We start from the raw sequence: 18,994 nt of genomic DNA, 5'->3' as shown, positions 1-18,994 counted from the left end.
AGCCATGTTTTTATCATAGTGTGCATATTACTAATGAGTATACCCTGGTGGCCGGGCTAGGGCCACTAAAAAGAAAAGAATGTTATGTCGGGTACAACATGTGTATAATCGGGTAAATGAGTTAATGTAATCAGGTAATCGAGTATATTATAAATCGAAACCCTTGAAAAAAATTCAAAACTAATCCAAAATCCTAATGGGTCAGGTATTACCCGTCTCAAATATATCGATTTCAAGTTTTTCCATCGGGTTAATGTATCACCGTCATTTCAAGTACAACTATAAAGTATTGAAGAAAAAGTATTCAGTCAAACCAAACCAGTCAAAGGGTATCTTAGTAAACTCCAAAATTCCAGTATTTAATAACCATACCAACATTTGTTTATCCTTAAATAAATACTCCTTTTTAAATAATAATAATAATAATAATAATAATAATAATAATAATAAATCACCATTTATTTTAGTTTAAACTCTACGTTCATCCCGCTCACTCATTTTTGATTATTATTCTTCATCCATCATCCAGCTGTCCATCTTATTATGTTTCATTTCATCTAATTTCATCTCTCTCAGTAATAATTCTTTCTCTTTAGATCATAATATTATTATTATTCAATCACATTATGTTGATTTTATACTTCTTTGTTTTTCAGATCAATTAGGGTTTTTGGTTTATGGGTTTTGTTCATTTTGTAATAAAGATTAAAGATCCAGCATTTTCTTGATTTTTGTTATGGATGTTATATATATGTATGTATTGTGAAATCTTGAGTTTTTATGCAAGAAAATGGATTAAATTGTTTGAGTTTTGTAGATTAATGTGAAGTTAATTGATGAAAATGATTAGGGTTTTGTAAAAGTAATAAAGATTAAAGAACCCACATTTTCTTGATTTGGATTCATGAATGTTATACTATGTGTATATTGTGAAATCTTGAGTCTTTTTGCAAGAAAGTTGAACAAATTATTGATTTTTGTTCTTTATTTTTGAGTTTTCAAGATTTCGCAACGACGAACGGGGAATTGATTGAAATGATTTTTTTTTTTTAATTTCTTTGTTTGAATTTTGAAAAGTTTTTGGGGGGTTTTGAAATTTGAAATGAATGATCACTAATTAAGTTTTTAAAAACGAGTCGAGCTGTTTGCGAGTTACTCGAGATTAGATCGATAAAAAGCTTGACCTAGCCGAAAATAAAGGTTGTTTAGTTATCGAGCCCGGGTTCGAGTTTTGTATGGGAAGATCATTTAGGGTTGTAGAGCCTTAACGGGCCTAACGTATTTTTATGTTTTAACTCTGTTTTTAACTCCATAACGAGCTAGATTCGAGTTTTGGCCCGTTTAAGGTATTGCACACGAGCTCAAGCCGATCTTAGGCTTATATTTCCCAAAATATGTAAAAATAATATAAGTTGTATAAAAACTAATTATTAATTAATAAATAATAAACGAGCCCAAGCCACACTCTCGCTTAACAAAACGACTCACGAGCCCAGCTCGAGCTCTCATGAGTCAAAACAAACCGATCTCGACCCTAGTTCAGCTCGGGGTCAGCTCTGCTCGTTTACATCCGTACTTGGGTCCAAATGTGTTGAAATTCATAGGGTGTTTAGGAAATAAAAGATAGTACATTAACACAGTTTACTCAATAGTATTTCAAAGTTCAAACTCATTTGCAGATAGAGTGACATTAGTTCAAACTGAAACTTTATACAAATGAAGAAAGCAGTTACAAGTAGAGAGTCCACTGTTCGTGTGACACGGGCTCGAGCTGCTGCTAGCCAGTCATCAAGTTCAGAACCATCAAAACCGCATAAAAACGCTAAAAGATTCATGCAGGATGAGAATAAAATCAGTGCCACTGCAACAACCGGTGTTCAAAAAAAGAGGAGAGCAGTACTTAAAGACGTCACAAACATATGTTGTGATAATTCTTATAAAAACTGCATCGTTCCTACTAAAATACCGGTTCGTAAACAATATATTATTTTCGGATAACTTATATTAACTTTATATATTGTGACTTAATTCCCTTTTGTTTCCGCTTTTTTGCTAATTTTTATCAGAGAAAGAATAGCATGTTGACTAAAAAGAATCCGGTCAAAAGTCAACAAGTTTATATCGATATAGATTCTGATAAAAAGGATCCTCAAAAATACAGTCTATATGTATGTGAAATATATAGCAATTTACGCGTAGCAGAGGTTTGTAACTTTGTATCATGACCAATACTTGATTCTTGTATGTTACCTAAAATTAAATATTAATTATTATTTTTCCGTTTGGTAATGTAGCTTATTCATCGTCCGCGTTTTGATTTCATGGAGACGGTACAAAAAGATGTGACTCAGAGTATGAGGGGAGTATTAGGGGCTGTTTGTTTTTCCTCAAAAGCTCTTCCAGACCACTTTCCTCTTCGTCGCGCAGAACACGCGCAGAGCTTTTGGTCTGCAGTGTGTTTGTTTTCCCGAAGACATTTCATTAAAAAACCTCTTCGCGCCCTCTTCTCCTAGAAGTGTTGTTCAACCCACTTCCCACCTCTTCACATCTTCATTCTTATTTTTTCATCAGACAAGCTCCTCTCAAACCCTAGCCAAGCTCCACCCTCTCTTCTCCTTCTCTTCGCCTCCTCCACCCTCCACCCCCACCGCCGGCCAGCCTCCGGCCGCTGCACCCCACCCCCACCTCCGCCCCAACCTCAACCTCCGGACGCCGCACCCCAGCCCCACATCCGACCGTCAAGCTCAAGATCTGCCACCACCGTCAAGCTCAAGATCTGCCACCACCGGGCACCACCTGTTCACCCGTTCGTCAAGATCCAAGCTCCAAGATCTAAGCTAAATATATGTAAACATTATAATTTATTTTTCAATATATACCTACATATAACAAATGTGTGGCTAATAATCTATATCTACATGTCTGAGGCAACACATCATAACACTTAATTTATGTGTAAGTAAAGACAATTACAAACACATAATAGCCTTTTACCAACACATACTATATGTGGCTAATGACCCAAATTTCTTGTAGTGACCATGTTTTAGATCTGTAATCTTGTAATTTGCCCGATTTTAATGAGAAATTACATGTGTTTGTTTCAATTTTGAGTTTAATTTGATTAATTATTGTGTTTTGTTGTGTTAAAAAGTGTGAGAATTATTCTCCGGAAAGTTTTCCGGCATAGTCTCCGGCAACCCCTTAGCGGCGACGTCATGGTGTTTTCCGGCATTTATATGTTAAACGACTTTTTTATTTAAATTTCATCTTATTTAAAAATTTCGGTTATATTTTAGAAGTCTGCAGACGTTAAAAAACAAACAATCTTCTTCTTGCAAACTGCAGAGGTTTGGTCCACCTCTTCTGCTACAGATGCTTGCAGATGTGGTCCGCAGACTGCAGACATTTTACCTCTTAAAAAACAAACAGCACCTTAGTTGATTGGCTCGTAGAGGTTAGTTTTTCTTAGTTTTGACACGTTTACTTATAAATACTCGTTTTTCATGTGTTTTTTTATTATAATTATTTATTATAATTTTTAGGTAAGTGTGGAATATAAACTGGAGCCGGAGACACTATATCTCACCGTTCATCTAATCGACATGTTTCTTTCTAAAAACTATATCGAACGACAAAAACTTCAACTGTTAGGCATCACGTGTATGCTAATTGCTTCGTGAGCTCTAACAACCTTTTCTTACTTGCATTAAATATGTTTCCGTACTGAAATATCGTTTTTTGAAGGAAATATGAAGAAACCATTGCACCTTGTGTTGATGAGTTTTGTTTCATCACAGACAATACTTACACAAAATCAGAGGTTTGACTTATATAACTATGTGACCTTTTATAAATAATCAGAATATTTAGTTAAATAAGTTTTGCAGGTTATTAAAATGGAAAGTCAAGTTCTGAATGATATAAATTTTCACCTTTCGGCACCAACGACACAAAAATTTCTCAGGTATATGCAAAAAAAAAGTTATATTTTGTGTATATTTCTTGTAAAGATTGCACCTTTATGAATCTTTATTGTTTACAGGAGATTTATAAGAGCTGCACAAGCTTCACACCAGGTAAATATCGTATCTTTATTAGTAACTCTGGCTAAATTTTAATCTTTTGTTCACGGTTTTAATTATTTTTCTATATTTTATTAGAGCCCGAGTCGTGAATTGGAGTGTTTGGCAACTTATCTAGCTGAGTTGACTTTAATTGACTATAACTTCTTGGTATTTGTCCCGTCAAATATCGCTGCAGCGGCTGTGTTCCTTGCCAGATGGATGCTGGATCAGTCGTCACATCCTTGGGTAGTTTTCTTTACCTTCATGATAAAAATGCCAAAGTAGACACGTCGGGTAATGGGTCAAAACGGGCCGGGCCGGGCCAGATTGACCCAAAAACAGTTATTTTGTAACTGGTTTTATTACAATATATCAATAATGATATGTTATTATGAATAATTACACTTTTAGCGAGCTTCAAAGCCGATGGAATATAAGTTTTTGAATTTTATGGCAGAACTATACATTGGAGCACTACACAAACTACAAGCCATCGGATCTAAAGAACACAGTGTGTGCACTCCATGGTTTACATTTGAGTGATGCTACTTCGCCTTTGACTGTTATCCGATCAAAGTACAAGCAAGATAAGGTAGTTAACAAGTAACTCTATATCTTTATAACTATACTTTAACCACTAATCTTTAAACTTACAAACCTTTTATTTATTTATTTATTTATTTATTTTTTGTGTTTACAGTATAGCAGTGTTGCTAGTTTGCCTTCTCGTGAACTACCCGAAACACTATTCTAACAGTCCAGAGGTACTTGGAAAGACTATTATGATATCGTCGTCGTCTATTTGAAGACATGTTTGTTTTGGTCAATCTCTTGTTGTTCCGAGAATTGTGATTAATATTTTGAAACTCGAGTTGGAAATCTTTTGGTAATGGTTATATTTTGAGTTTGTAAGTTGGCGAGAAACGGTTAAGGTTGTAAGGATGATGTAAATTTAACTCTAGGAGGCTGTTTTTAAAGCTTACCTCATATCCATTGCTTATATTTCTGTTATGTTTGATGATGCAAAGTTAGATTTTTACTCTTAAATGTTTTAAGTAAATTTGTTTATTAGTTTTGTAACCAATATCTTGGTGGCCACAAATAGGGCTGTTCACGAACCGAGTGAAGACTTGCTCGTTGCTTGGCTCGTTTACAACCGGCCCGAACCGAATGGCTGAAATTCGAACTGAGCGAAAAGCGAAATGAACCAAAATCGAACCGAACTTTTTTCGATCGAACACCGAGCGATTTCGAGCATTATTTATTTCGTTTTCACTTTATAAATTTTAATAAAAAAACAAGTTTGAAGGCTGTGAATAATATATTTTGTAAACAAATTAGTACTTTTTAGACAAACTTATAATAGGTTGTAAATTATTAGGAGAAATAAGTTTGAAGTGAGATATAATGAACATTTAAACAAATTTTAGTATTCTGAAAACTTGAATCAACTAGTAACACTATAAAATTGACGGAATAGGAAAAAATTTAAAGGGTTTAAAAAATTGTATATTATGTGTGTTGTCTATATATCTAAATATTTGTTCATATATAATTATATATAAAATAAATTAAAAGTATTCGAGTCGAACCGAACCGAGCAGGCATTTGCTGGTTGCTTGGCTCGTTTACAAACCGAACCGAGCAGAGCAGCTCGTTTACAATCGAGCAAAAAAGCGAGCGAGTTAGAGCGGCGAGCAATTTGGAAGTCCCTAGGCACAAACTAGACTTGGGCCCAAACAAGTCAAGCCCATTAGGCCTGACCCAACTGGCTGCATACATTGATACATATGTTTATACACTATGCAGGATGACTGTCAATACATAATATTCAACAAACATTTGTAAGCAAATTATTATTTTATGTACTTTCATAATATCCCAAAGTTCTAACTATTTCCTTTGATTGTAAAAATAAAAAATAAATAAAAAATAACATAAAAATCCTCTCTTAACTACACCAACTTTCTCCAAAATTAGTACTTTCATAGTCTTCATTAGAATCTCAACACTTCTTCAACAACTCTACATCGTTACGAAAACAAAATAATCGATCAGAATAAGATATCAAATATTACTGTAAACAACGTTATATTAAAAAGTTACTTGACGATTTATACCTGATCCATTAACGGCTTCTGAGTTCTTCATTAATCTTATTCGTTTGCACGATTCAACAAACATCCTACAAGATCATAAACAAAATTGTTTGTTAATTAACTTTCACATGAAAAGAACTTGTTAATCGAATTAATAACGAAAACAAGACTTGCTTCCATGGAACATCACCAACTAACATCCAATCTCCGTCTTTATCTTCATACGTTGGAACGTACTCCATACCACTCACGGGATCCATCAACTTCATCTCGTTTAATATTGTTCCTATAACAATTATTCAACACGCCAACTAATGTTGAATGAATTAATTGTCACATTGTACAATTAATGTATCGTTCAGTCTAGTTTCTTACTAGATAGTTTTTTTTATAATATAACTACGGTATCATCAAACTATGTAGTTACTAGTGGAGATACACAGGAACAAATCTTCAAAAGTGCACAAAAGTTGTTCATAGCATGAGTACAACTCTAGATCTAGTTTTCTCAAATACGATGCTCCGTCTACGGCCACCTTTACGTATTTGCAATTGTTCTTCCTCATTTTTTTTCGGTTAGACCTGATCGGCGGCCATCCTACCACTTGTTCCCTGTAAAATTTCGTATATTTGTTAGATTTCGTGAGTTCATCGATCAATTCAAGCGATGATTTACAACTACTTAACTAAGCTCAATGTTCCTAAATTAATATACGCTAGGGTGTGCATGAAACCGGAAAAACAAGTTGAAACCGTAAAAACCAAACTGAAAAACCGAGTTGAAACAAAAAAATACAGTTTGGTTTTATGTTTTTTTGTATAAACCGAACTTATATGGTTCAACTTTGGTTTTGCATGTAACAAAAACCAAGAAACCAAACTAAATTTATAGATTTTTCATTTCTTTTTATTCTTTTTAAGTAATTTATAACAATTTAACAAATATGTAACAAAATCTTTTTAGCCCGAATTTATAATAATAAAGTATTTATTACTTATTAATTAACAAAATAGTTTAAACCCAAATTCTTTATTTTGAGCTATTTTTTTTTCAGCCCAAAACTTTAAAGCTCAAATAGCAAGACAAAAAAGCAAGAATAAAAGGTTTTTCAAATTCTTAAAAACTGAAGTGTCGGTTTTTTTATTTAGTTTTAGCCCAAAACCGAACTATGCACACCCAGTATACGCTCCAACTTACTTTGACGGAGGAGGTTTTATGACAATAGAGCATTCCGAGTCAGATGGATCATTTCCACCCAACTTCAAATTAGTCATATCATCAAACCTCCGCTAATCTCCGGATTTCGGAGATTGACCCGGCAATCGCAAACTAAGCTCCGTATCGTTAAAATTAAGACTATCCGCCACGACTACCGCGTCTATAGGTTTCTCCATAGTGATGTTGGATGTCTCGGATGACATTGTTGTGTTGTGTAACAATGTTTTAAAAAGTTAGTTGTTTTAAGAGGGAAGATGTATGAAAATATTATTGATGCCTTATGTGTTTTTGTGAAGTTATATAAAGAAATTGAAACCATTAAAATATTGACATGTGTAACGTTTAGTAGTGAAGAAACACTAATCGACCCCGGGCAGATTACGGATAATCTGGGGGTTAAATAGATGTTTCCCACGAGGATGAGGTCCAGCAAAGAAAGTTGTTCTTCAGGTGACCTGCAAAACAGACACCGTAAGCTCGTCACTGAGAAGGGGGGGGGGGGGGTTCCTCCTTGTGACCACCCTACGGCGTGAGAATCAGACTAGATTGCTCTGAATATAAGTGTATATTAAGAGATTGCTAGAGAAGATAATGAGATATCAGATGATGTCCTTACCATTCCAAGGTGTTGGAGTATTTATAGCCGAAGGTAGGTTTCCAAGAAGGTACAGCCGGCTGAATAGTATTCCTGTTCTACCAACAGTGGGCTACGCACAAGCCATGCTGGTTGGTGGATAGGCTGCGGCCGATAGTGACAAGGTCGGCTGTATACTGTTCCTTTACTGCTGGCTATGCACTGTTCCACCAACTGTAGGCTACGCACGTCCCATAGTAAGGGTTGGTGAGTAGGCAGCGGCTAATAGTGACAAACAGTACTAGAGGGTGCTCCTCCTCGAACTGTTGTCGGTGAGCTGTCACCCTGTGATTGGTTCATGGGCTGTTTTGGTCAGATCGTCTGTTTTGCCCATACCTTAGCAGGTATAGTACAAAAGATCTTCCAGAAGCCTACGGACTGGCTCATTTGGGCGGGAGTATTCCCGCCTTGCTCATTCCTTCAGGTGACATTACTGAAGTAGCAAGAGTTAGTGCCTTGTGCGTGTAGCCTTGCTATCAGTGCGGGTAGCCTTCCCTGATGGCTTGTATCCGCAACTGCGGGAACAAGCGGGGTACTTCACCATTGGGAGGCTTTCCCTGCGGGTACAGCTGGCATATTGCGCGTAAGGTCTTCTCTGAGCATGGTGGGTCCTTCGGAAGCAGTTGGTCGTTGCGCAGACATCCCTCTTCAAGGTGAGTCTTGCGGGTCCAACTGGGCTCTGCTGGGACCTACCTCTTCAAGTAGTGGTTAAGATTCCTCCATGTTACATGTGGGTTTATCATAAAGGTTGTGTCTCACTGGCCTTTGTGTACATGTTTATAAGGATCATACCAAAAATATCTTCCACATAAAATATAAAGATTTTTAAAAAGTAAAATATTATTTTCTACTTTTTAGTTTTTTTTTACATAAATAGGTTTAAAATGTTTTTTTTAATATTAAAGAAATATTGTATTGTAAGATCAAGAAGTTGTTGTCCTTAATACGAGTGACTGAGTATAATACTGGTACACATTTATAGAATGATGTGTTTCTTTGTGTGATACAATGAAGTGATGAACAATAAATAAAGCATTTGATCAATTACATTATATATCTATATTTCGGTGGGTCAATGCGGACATGTGCCAATCATGTTTACACATTACAATTATGTGTCGAGAGTTGTTATGGGTTCTGGACGTCAGGTTAAGCATTAGATAGGGCATTTATCTCATTTACACAATGATCATGTGGTTGCTACAAACTTGCGTGCATAAATGGACACAAATACTGTAAATCTGGGGTGTTTCCGACTTTATATAAGCGAAAAGTGTCAATTGAATTTGATCAAAACTTGAACTTGTTCTCGGTTTTCATTGCCCCCACCTTAACAATTACTCCATGAACATAAAATAAATAAATTTATCAACGCACACATGTAGTCTATTCTTACATTTCTATTCTATTTTCAAAATAGTTTAAAAATAAAAAAAAAAAATAGCATATTAAATTATTAATACCACACACGACATATCATATTTGGTGAAACAAGAGAGAGGTTAAAATTCAAGTTTAACATTCGTAAAAAAGAATGGGACCCACATGTCGTGTCATCTTAGACCATGTGTACTGCAAACGTTATGTTTGCGTTATGGGTTGAAAACGCGGGGTACACCCCCCCCCCTCCCGCGTTATATGATGTTGTTTTTTTGGTGCGTTGTATACAAAACGCGCAAATGGCACACAAATCAAAAAAAATATTACCGTTATATATATAACCGTTGAGAATAAAAAAAAATTATTTCTTTATATATTAAACCAACAAATTCTCAATCAAAACTCATCAAATTTATAAAACTTCTCTTTTAACTCTACAACTCTATAATTCCTTTACACAAAATTCACTATATATGGATCCTCCATCTATATATAAACAGTTTTTCGGGCCCGACCAACAAGCCGAGGACGTGGAGGAGGAACAGGCGGTTACGAGTGCGATTATGCTCGCGACACATTATATGAGTTCCGTTACGGGTGCGATTAGCTCTCCACCCCCCGTTTCAACAAGAGCGTATATCGAAAGAGATCGTGCCGAAGCCAACAACCGGTTGATGGCAGATTACTTCTGCGACACGCCGAGATACAAGAACCCGAAGACCTTTAGGCGTCGTTTTCGGATGTCTAAATATTTATTTATGCGCATCACCAATGATTTGGAGCGTGAGTTTGATTACTTTAAGCAAAAGCCTGACGCTCGAGGGACGCTAGGATTCACGGTTATTCAGAAGGTTACGTCAGCCGTGCGCGTGCTCGCCTACGGAAACACGACCGACATCAACGACGATTATTTAAAGATGGCCGAAAAAACAACCCGGGACACCTTGGAGTATTTTTGTTACGGTACGTTTTGTTTTTTTTAAAATAGTTTATCACTTGTTTACTGTGATCATTTATTTTATAAAAATTTTGTAAAATATAGGAATATTTAAACTATATGGACCACATTATCTGAGAGAGCCCAACGTTAACGATCTACAACGTCTTTACGAGGCACATACAAGGGTGCATGGTTTCCCCAGCATGATAGGAAGTGTAGATTGCATGCATTGGGAATGGGCTAATTGTCCAACTGCATGGCGAGATCAATTCACACGAGGTGACCAAAAGGGACCAACGGTCAGCCTTCAAGCGATCGCTTCATACGACCTTTGGATTTGGTCGGCATTCTTTGGTGTTCCCGGTTCCAACAATGACATAACCGTCTTAGAGCAGTCTCCTGTGATGGAGAGTTACATATCTGGGACCGTTCCCGTCGCTTCGTTTTGGGCTAACGATAACTTCTACGATCATGGGTACTATCTGGGTGATGGAATATATCCAGAGTTCGCGATAATTGTTAAAACATTCAGAGACCCGATGGATGAAAAAAGACAGTATTTTAAGAAAGTGCAAGAGTCTGCGAGAAAGGATATCGAGAGGTGTTTTGGTGTTCTTCAACAACGATGGCATTATGTTAAAAATCCTTGTCGTCTGTGGTCTTTAGAAAGAATGAGATGTGCTATGTATGCGTGTATCATAATGCATAACATGATCATCGAGGACGAGGAAAGAGCAATATGTCAAACTTTCATACCGGACCCGGATCCACCACGGACTCCGGCAAGTATGGAGCAACAACTCGAAAACTCGGATTCCGTGCGGTCAAGAGAGATACATAACGCACTAAAGGAGGATTTAGTCCAACATCTTTGGATGTATCGGCTTCTGCCTGGTGAAAACGATGATCAAAACGAGGGCTACAATGAAGACGATGATGAAGAAAACGACGACGATGGCGAAGACGATGAAAACGACGACGAGGACGACGACGAAGAGGGCGAAGACGACGACGACAACAACGACGAATAGTTTTTTTTTTATTTTCTTGTAATATTTATTCAATAAAATATTATTGTTATTTGATTATTCTTATTAAAAATTAAAAAAAAAAAACTGTAAAAGTGACTGGGCGTCACGTGGCGCATAACCCCTGGATGTGAAGAGTTATGACTACAGCCTGTTTTTGTACAAACTCATAACTCTGACTGGATGCCACATAACGCATAACTCCTGAATGTGAAACTTTATGACTACACATGGTCTTAGTTGTTTTTGTCTTTTTAGTTTATTATGGTGCATGAGTGTAGATAAAATAGTTGTTTTTGTCTTTTTAGTTTATTATGGTGCATGAGTGTAGATAAAAAAACGCATTCATTGATGTTATCTTTTCAAATACGTGTTTAAATATTTATATATATATATATATTTACAACACTCTTGATTCTTGACACATGTTATATAGCACTCATAAAGTTTCAAGCATGATATTTATTTATTTAAGTACAATATAGACATTCTCCGTATAAAGTGTTAATGATATAATACTTGTTAATAATCAATAAGGCATGAGATGATCATCAACACCTTACAAACTTACAAGCTTATTAATTTGAAAAGTTATACACATTGATTAAAAGTAACTTTGTTAAGCTCTAGTCGTTATATTAATAAAACTTCTCGACGAGTTTTGCTCCGATTTGTCACTTTGTGCTAAGTACGTGGGCCGTTACTGAAAAATAGATATCGTTTAAAGGTGTAATGCATTGTTCGATAAAAAGTGCAGTTAAACCATTTACATATTGTGTTTTATCTTATTTTTCACAGCGTAGATATATGTTTAGCAAGTTGACACGGTCTACTTGTGCGTGCAAGCTTACTACTGTTTTTTAATAACAAATTTAAATGGGGGTAACTATTGATATGACATGCAGTCGGTCTTCTGATCTAATGACATGAGGATGATAGCAAATTAAGGCTTGAGATATTAAGCTTTCAAGTTTAAAACCTGACTCAATGAGTTTCCCCGTAATGGCTGGTTGATGTTCTTGGATGAGTTAGACCTAAAACGTTAAAATCAGCGTGGATGGTTGACATCACGTCTTATAACGTCTTATAAAGACTTACTCAATTATTGGATGTGATTAGAAATGCTGTTAAAAAAGGTAAAATGAGAGTAACATATTTTTTTTTATATCAAATATATTAATTAAAAGAATACAATTACAATAGGTGTTTACATTTTTTTAATCATTATAAAAGTTTATTGCTTTTATTACTTTAGACTTTAAAGTTAACGATATGAAAAAAGAATAGGACCCACGTGTCGGGTTTTATTAGTTGTTTATGGTGCATGGGTGAAGATAAGCAAATTGTTTGATATTATCTTTTCATATACGTGTTTAGTTATATATTATACTATTAAATTATTAATTCTTAGTTTCTTGACACATGTTACATAACACACATAAAGTGCAAAGCATTTTACTTATATATTAATTAAAATAGTATAAACATAAAACATTCTCCATAAAGTGTTATAAATTATAATGATATAAACTCTAATGAATCATCAACACTCATAACTCAAAATCTCAACCTTATTTAAAGAGTTGCGGTTTTATTAAAACATTGATTAAAAGATGTGGTTACTTTTTCTCTTATGCATAAGCATGATTTTGTTAACATTATTGGGGTTCATGTCACCGTGTCACGACACATGCTACCATATGCTTATTTTAGTTGTGCATATGTGTAGTGTATTTGAAGTTGTCATTCATTATTGCACATTCATCCGGATACAAATTAAGCCAGTCATCAGATGTCCAGGCGTATGGTTTGTATGTTCAAAGCTCATATGATTTGTTCTAGTGTTCCAAGCTGAAGTTTAAAGTTATTATGTTCGAATATGAATATCTTGAACCGACGTCTGTCATCAATATATTTATGAATATATTAACGTTCATTTTGATATGGGACTCAAAGATCAGTTTTATTAACCAAAAAATAATGATTTAAATGTAACATTACGTTTAATGAAATTTTAGACATCAATTTATAATTATGTCATTTGTACCAACGACACAATAATCACAATGTTACTTATTAATATATTTAAAGTGTTTTCAAACAAAATCATTTCAAGATGTTTCACCTACTACGCATAACAAATAGTCAAGTGACAGCGCAGTAAAAAAACTATAATGACATAAAAAGAGTATAATCGATCTTGTGTTTATAAGTCTATCATAATTTACAATGTATCACTAAACAATATATGCAACATTTTATTTAGAGTCGTCTTAGTTTAACCAAGTTTGACAAGGTATTACACATGATATTTTTCGATTTTGTAAGTCACGATGCATGTGGTCTATGAGACCGTTATCTTTTTTACTATAAAAGAATTTCACTAACCACTAAAGCGATATAGCAAGTTACTAATAAAACGGGAGCAAATCATCCGCCCGATAGTTTACAACCAATAAATTACAACAACAAATACCATTTAAACCAACCACCACCGTACACTAGACTAGAATCTTTAACCACTTATGAACAACACTTATACTATACACCTTGATATTATTAGGCTAAAAGGCCTTTGCTAAATACTTAATATTTGTTTTATTGTATGTATCATTCTGTTGGGTTATATCTTGGTAGTTATTTATGCTAGTTTTCTGTGTTAAATGCAAAATGAGGATTTAAATTATTAAGTAAAATGCTTGCGATTTCTTGTAATCGAATATCGTCGAAAGAAGCGGTTTCTACAACTTATTTTCTTACAATAGTAATCAAGGTTTCTAAACAAGAAATAGTAAAAATGTAACAGGTGGGCTATATTACATGATGGCACTTATGGCCAGTTCATCATCGGTACCAATCAAATTAAACCACAAAAGCATCATTAAGCATGCTAATTATCTTTTTATAGAACAAAGATGACATTCAGAACACGGTCGATGAATTTAATTAAATCCATTAATTAATTGTTGGTTCGATGTAGTCCAATTCCATTAGAATATGATCTTCTCTTAATCCTTAGTCTCTTGCATGTTTCTGTAAACATCCTGCCATCATTTATTACTTTCACCATTAGATCATATTTACATTATCCGAACAACGAATATTGCGTATAGTAACATATTAATAGTTATGATCTCTCTACTACACATTTTAAGATGATAAACCTGATTTACGCATTTCTTTTTATCATGAGAACATGTTACCGGACTGTAAACTTATGTAACCAAGAAAATTTCGTAAGGTGAAATGTATGGTCATTCGAGAACAACCAACATCAGGACAAATTGGTCATTTTCATAACATACATCTAGATTTCTCCATAAATTGGTGCAAAAATAATTGCTCTTAAATACTTGAAAGCAATAAGGAAGGTGAATTGGCATAAATTGATAAAAGACACCTATCAATACTCTTTAATGTTTTGATAACTAAATTAATCAAGCATCAAACCGATTTTCTTACCAATATGAGCGTTGAAGAAGTTATAACAATCGGTCCCGACTTAGTTCATAAGTTTGTTGTGGGCTTAAGGGGTATTTAAGGTGTTTAATAGGTTTATTATACCGATCCCAACTTACTTCATAACTGATTAAAAATAAAGAAAATGTACTCTTAAAACATTGATACTTTTCATTGAAAATAAACCATTTTATCATAGGCTTGGTTCTGTGACAAACCATAACTTATCGGTCAGAGTTACAACAAAAAATTTAGCGGCTATAAGATGGTTCAACAATGTTCTTAGAAAACACTTCAACTGTATTAAGACAAAAAATCGACGAATTTTGACGACCAGAGGGTTAATATATCAAGTGTTCGATAAAACCTAGAATTTATCATGCAGCTGCATGCTGGCTCAATTGTTGTTTGGCTCAAGAAAACGGTCAAACTCAGAGAGTTTTGTGGTGGAAATCCCAAGTAGCTTCTAAGTTAGTTGTGGACTTTTTTTTTTGGGGGGAAGGGGGGGGTTGGGGGGGGGGGTAATGGATTTATTGATGATCATGTTACGGTTATTAGATTTATTTTAGCAAAGTTGTGTTAGCATGATTAATATATGTCACCGAGATAGGGTTTCATAATTCAGAAAGTAATTAATCAATGTTTTGAGTTATATATCATTGATAATAATATTGAATATTCATGTGTGTGTGTTTATCATCTGATTTATATCATCAAGTCAATCCTTGATTGCATAGTTAAAATAAAACCATGTTTAGCTTTAAATTATTTGTCATAATATATATATTCTTATGTATATTTATAAAAGAATGTGAAAGTAACATATCTAAACACGTACTAAATTTATTTGTCAAGTATTCTAACGGCTGGAATGTTTGTAAAAGTGGGATCGGGACCATTATATAATGAAATGAAAAGGATGAGAACAAAATGACAATGATTATTTTGATATTTAAAGAGAATAAAATAAAAGTATGAATAGGAATTGAAACTTACGCCCAAGGCACGTCCCCTACAAGCATCCAGTCTCCATCCTTGTCTTCATATATTGCTATGTATTCACAGCTCTCACTTTCTTCATTCATTGCTTCACCTACATCATTCATTGATATTGCTAAATAATTATACGAAATATATATTTGCTTGTACATGTTTCGTTATCATATTAAAGTATTTTGTGTGTACGAAATCAGTAATTAGATAAAAAATAATAAAGTTATTTTAAGAGTGAGAACTGAATTCTCTATGAATTATCGATCATTGCAACTCTTCATGAAATGATACAACATTTGTGCTTGATTAAGTGGAAAATCTAACTAGAAACTTCATTAAAAATTTATTACTAGCTACTCTCAGTTAGTACTACGTACTCTTAATTGGTTACCACTCAACATTGTTACCATGCTCGATGGTAACTTACCACTCATGACTAACTTGCCGGTGCTTAGTAGAAACTTACTACTAAACCAAGTTGTCACTTATGATTAATTTCAAGTGATATTAATTAGTTACAAATGATACTATCAGTAATTTCATTGATTATTAAATCTCACTGATTACTATGTTCCATGTATCTTTTCACAAATCATGCAAACTCGAAACTTCTAGTTCATCAGCGCCCACTAGCAGTGTTGCCACTTGGACCCCATTAATTAGAGGTGGTGGTGCCCCCTTGGATCCCATGGTCTAGGGGTTTCACCTCTTAAAGCACTTAAGATTCTATAGTGCTCAAAATCATGTTAGAACTGAACGTGTTGGTGCTCCACACTTTCTAACTCATATCAATGTTTGATTCAATTTTTCATGTGTTCTAAGTCCTATTAAAATAAAGGATTTGATAACACTAAAATCATGAACGTATATAAAGTTACATACTAAAGAAATAATAATAAAGAATGATGACTTATAGAAAAAAACTATCTTATTATACAAATTACCTATTTTTGCATGCCATTTCGTTTTTAATGTTTGTGCAAATGAGAAACACCATGAATAAAGATCATACAAACTATAAACTGGATGACCTAATTTGTGACAGACATGTCCATCAATAATCCGTCGGTAAAAGTACGTTGGTAACATGAGCTGTCAGACTTCACAAGTGTACCGCCAACAACCTTTACCGAAGGATCACCCATAGGGACATTACAGGAAAATCTCTGACAACAACGGCATCACTGTCATAGACAGATTCACTGACAAATCATTGACGGATAAACTAGCATATTACCAACTTGTCACTTGTACAATATGCATGTTGTTAACTCTTATAGCTTATAGAAACCCTAATAGCGATTCCTATTAAAGAACTATTTAAGAAAAATAACCATCAATCATTAACTATTTTAAAAGAATATATCTAACAAGAAATGACTCTTAATTAACATGACACTTAGGTTAGCATTTTACATAAAATAGCATGCCATTTTCTTAATTTACTTCTATGCATGGGTTGGTCTTTTGGATACAATTTTACACCTAACTAAAGAGAAGTTAACAATAACATACCAATTCCATAACACCCAAAAAGCTTCTCAAGAGCCATGCCAAGTTCCAAATACCCTTTACAACAACTCAAATCAACCTTCCTAAGAATAGGTGCACCATCCATGCTAACTTTCACATACACTTTTCTCTCAACTTTCTGCCTATACAAACACACCGGTGGCCACCCTACAACCGTGTTCACGTTTCTCTTCTTCTCGCTTCTCTCATCGCCACCACCACCACCAGCGCCAGGTAGCCCAAGTCTAAGTTCAGTAATCTCAAGTCCTAGACCTTGAGGTCCCATTTTTATTATTATTATTATTATTATTACTATTTTGAAAGAAACAACTAGAAGATAGCTAGATGGATGATTTATTGTTGTCTGTGGGTGGTGGTTATTATGTATATATGCATATACATATTAAAGACGACATAGAAAGAGCAAAGAGGGTCAATCATATGTTAGTGGTCGGTCACATGAAGGTGAAGGTGAGGGTGGGGGGTGCACTTATACCACATTTGCAACCAACAACATATTAACATTTATTAAAAGCCGGCAAATATATAAAAAAAATTATATGTGTAGGATATTAGGCAAGATCAAGAGTAGGGTTTCTTGTTGATTTTCTTGACCAAATTAAATCATACTCGAAGTAATTAATTATTGTATATATTGTATAAAATTATTAAGTTATTTTTAAAAGAACGCCAAGAGAGTGAATATGATATACACTTCTACAAATCGTTGTCGTGTAGAAGTTTACAGGTACGTAATCAGGTTAAATTGTTCTGGTTATTTTTGGTACGAGTTAGCTGGTTTTTGGTATGAATTTCAGACATGACATGAGGTATATGTTTCAGTTTACCCCACGGCATCATGTCGGTAACGAGTCAAAAATACACATTTAGCTACACAAACCATGATGTTTATAAAGTATAAACATAATTGCTTTAATTCTAATTATACACATTTTTTTGTATTTTAAAAGATAAATGATACTTTGTTGTATTTAGTTTAAAACACAATTTCTTTACACATATGTTTTTGACGTAAATTCATAAATGTTAAGTAAAAAAAAAAGATTAAACAAGTAGTGTCCAATTGTCCTTATAACCATGATTACTCGTAACCTAGTGGTCTAGTGGTATGATGTAAATGTTTACTACTCACAAAAATAGTGTATAATACCGATTACACGAGTAAGGTTTGTGTCCGTATATCTAGCATAGTTTTGGGTTTACGTGTCTCGCATAATTTCGTTAATATCGTTTTCAACATGTCAACACATGCCACGTTCAACATCACGGATGTAACTTATTTTGCTCATAACTATTGTACTATTGTTGTAGTATCAAACTATCAATTACCAATTATTTATTTATTTTCATTGTCATTTTTTTTTATCATCATTGTTTCTGGAACATATATGTTGACGTGTTTGGTAGTAAATGATGGCATATTCTGTAAGAGAATAGGTTTCTGTTTGTAAGGTTGTGTTTGTGTGTGTGTAACGTATCCTACGATCCTTTTCATTATAAGAAATATTTGAGAAAATTTATTTTGATTGTTTAAAATAATGTATTTTTTATGTTAATATATAGAACAAAGTTCTTGTAAGAAATGGTGATTAAATGTAACTACCAATCAAAATATATTACTTTTGATTAATATAATGTGGTA

At 34.2% G+C, this 18,994-nt stretch overlaps 2 protein-coding genes and 1 pseudogene across 3 annotated transcripts; 1 reads left to right on the top strand and 2 right to left on the bottom strand.

The window, feature by feature from the left end:
* Window positions 1–1,695: 1,695 nt before the first annotated feature.
* LOC143605756 (cyclin-A2-1-like) lies at window positions 1,696–5,095 on the top strand. The gene is made up of 11 exons (XM_077081751.1): window positions 1,696–1,968; window positions 2,067–2,204; window positions 2,295–2,365; window positions 3,436–3,457; window positions 3,546–3,679; window positions 3,748–3,823; window positions 3,891–3,967; window positions 4,046–4,079; window positions 4,164–4,313; window positions 4,525–4,659; window positions 4,768–5,095. The coding sequence occupies exons 1-11, from the start codon at window positions 1,717–1,719 to the stop codon at window positions 4,819–4,821; spliced, it is 1,143 nt and encodes a 380-aa protein (XP_076937866.1). The 5' UTR covers window positions 1,696–1,716; the 3' UTR covers window positions 4,822–5,095.
* A 922-nt stretch (window positions 5,096–6,017) lies between these two features.
* Window positions 6,018–7,693, bottom strand: LOC143605758 (auxin-responsive protein IAA1-like; annotated as a pseudogene). Its single transcript, XR_013148611.1, has 4 exons — window positions 7,365–7,693; window positions 6,594–6,778; window positions 6,341–6,452; window positions 6,018–6,252 (listed from the first exon to the last, which is right to left on the bottom strand). The product of XR_013148611.1 is annotated as an auxin-responsive protein IAA1-like (transcript).
* A 6,406-nt stretch (window positions 7,694–14,099) lies between these two features.
* On the bottom strand, window positions 14,100–17,970 carry LOC143605757 (auxin-induced protein 22C-like). The gene is made up of 3 exons (XM_077081752.1): window positions 17,335–17,970; window positions 15,823–15,919; window positions 14,100–14,411 (listed from the first exon to the last, which is right to left on the bottom strand). Exons 1-3 carry the CDS (start codon window positions 17,615–17,617, stop codon window positions 14,327–14,329), a joined length of 465 nt encoding a protein of 154 aa, XP_076937867.1. The 5' UTR covers window positions 17,618–17,970; the 3' UTR covers window positions 14,100–14,326.
* Window positions 17,971–18,994: the final 1,024 nt, after the last annotated feature.

The sequence above is a fragment of the Bidens hawaiensis genome, unplaced genomic scaffold (assembly GCF_021521415.1).
Source record: "Bidens hawaiensis isolate Kalapana, Puna unplaced genomic scaffold, B.hawaiensis_p1.1 tig00071115_1, whole genome shotgun sequence".
NCBI classification, from domain to species: domain Eukaryota; kingdom Viridiplantae; phylum Streptophyta; class Magnoliopsida; order Asterales; family Asteraceae; genus Bidens; species Bidens hawaiensis.
The sequence above is the reverse complement of the archived record's forward strand: the minus strand, read 5'-3'. Positions and strand labels throughout refer to the sequence as shown.

What these genes read in the sequence shown, in the direction of transcription:
- LOC143605756 (XM_077081751.1), top strand. Translation starts at nt 1,717, where the DNA reads ATGAAGAAAGCAGTTACAAGTAGAGAGTCCACTGTTCGTGTGACACGG. An exon ending in ACTCAGAGTATGAGGGGAGT is followed by an intron (nt 2,366 to 3,435) that starts ATTAGGGGCTGT and finishes AACAAACAGCAC; the next exon opens with CTTAGTTGATTGGCTCGTAG. An exon ending in ACGACACAAAAATTTCTCAG is followed by an intron (nt 3,968 to 4,045) that starts GTATATGCAAAA and finishes TATTGTTTACAG; the next exon opens with GAGATTTATAAGAGCTGCAC.
- LOC143605757 (XM_077081752.1), bottom strand. Translation starts at nt 17,617, where the DNA reads ATGGGACCTCAAGGTCTAGGACTTGAGATTACTGAACTTAGACTTGGG. An exon ending in TTTTGGGTGTTATGGAATTG is followed by an intron (nt 15,920 to 17,334) that starts GTATGTTATTGT and finishes TGAATGATGTAG; the next exon opens with GTGAAGCAATGAATGAAGAA. An exon ending in GTAGGGGACGTGCCTTGGGC is followed by an intron (nt 14,412 to 15,822) that starts GTAAGTTTCAAT and finishes AAATGATGGCAG; the next exon opens with GATGTTTACAGAAACATGCA.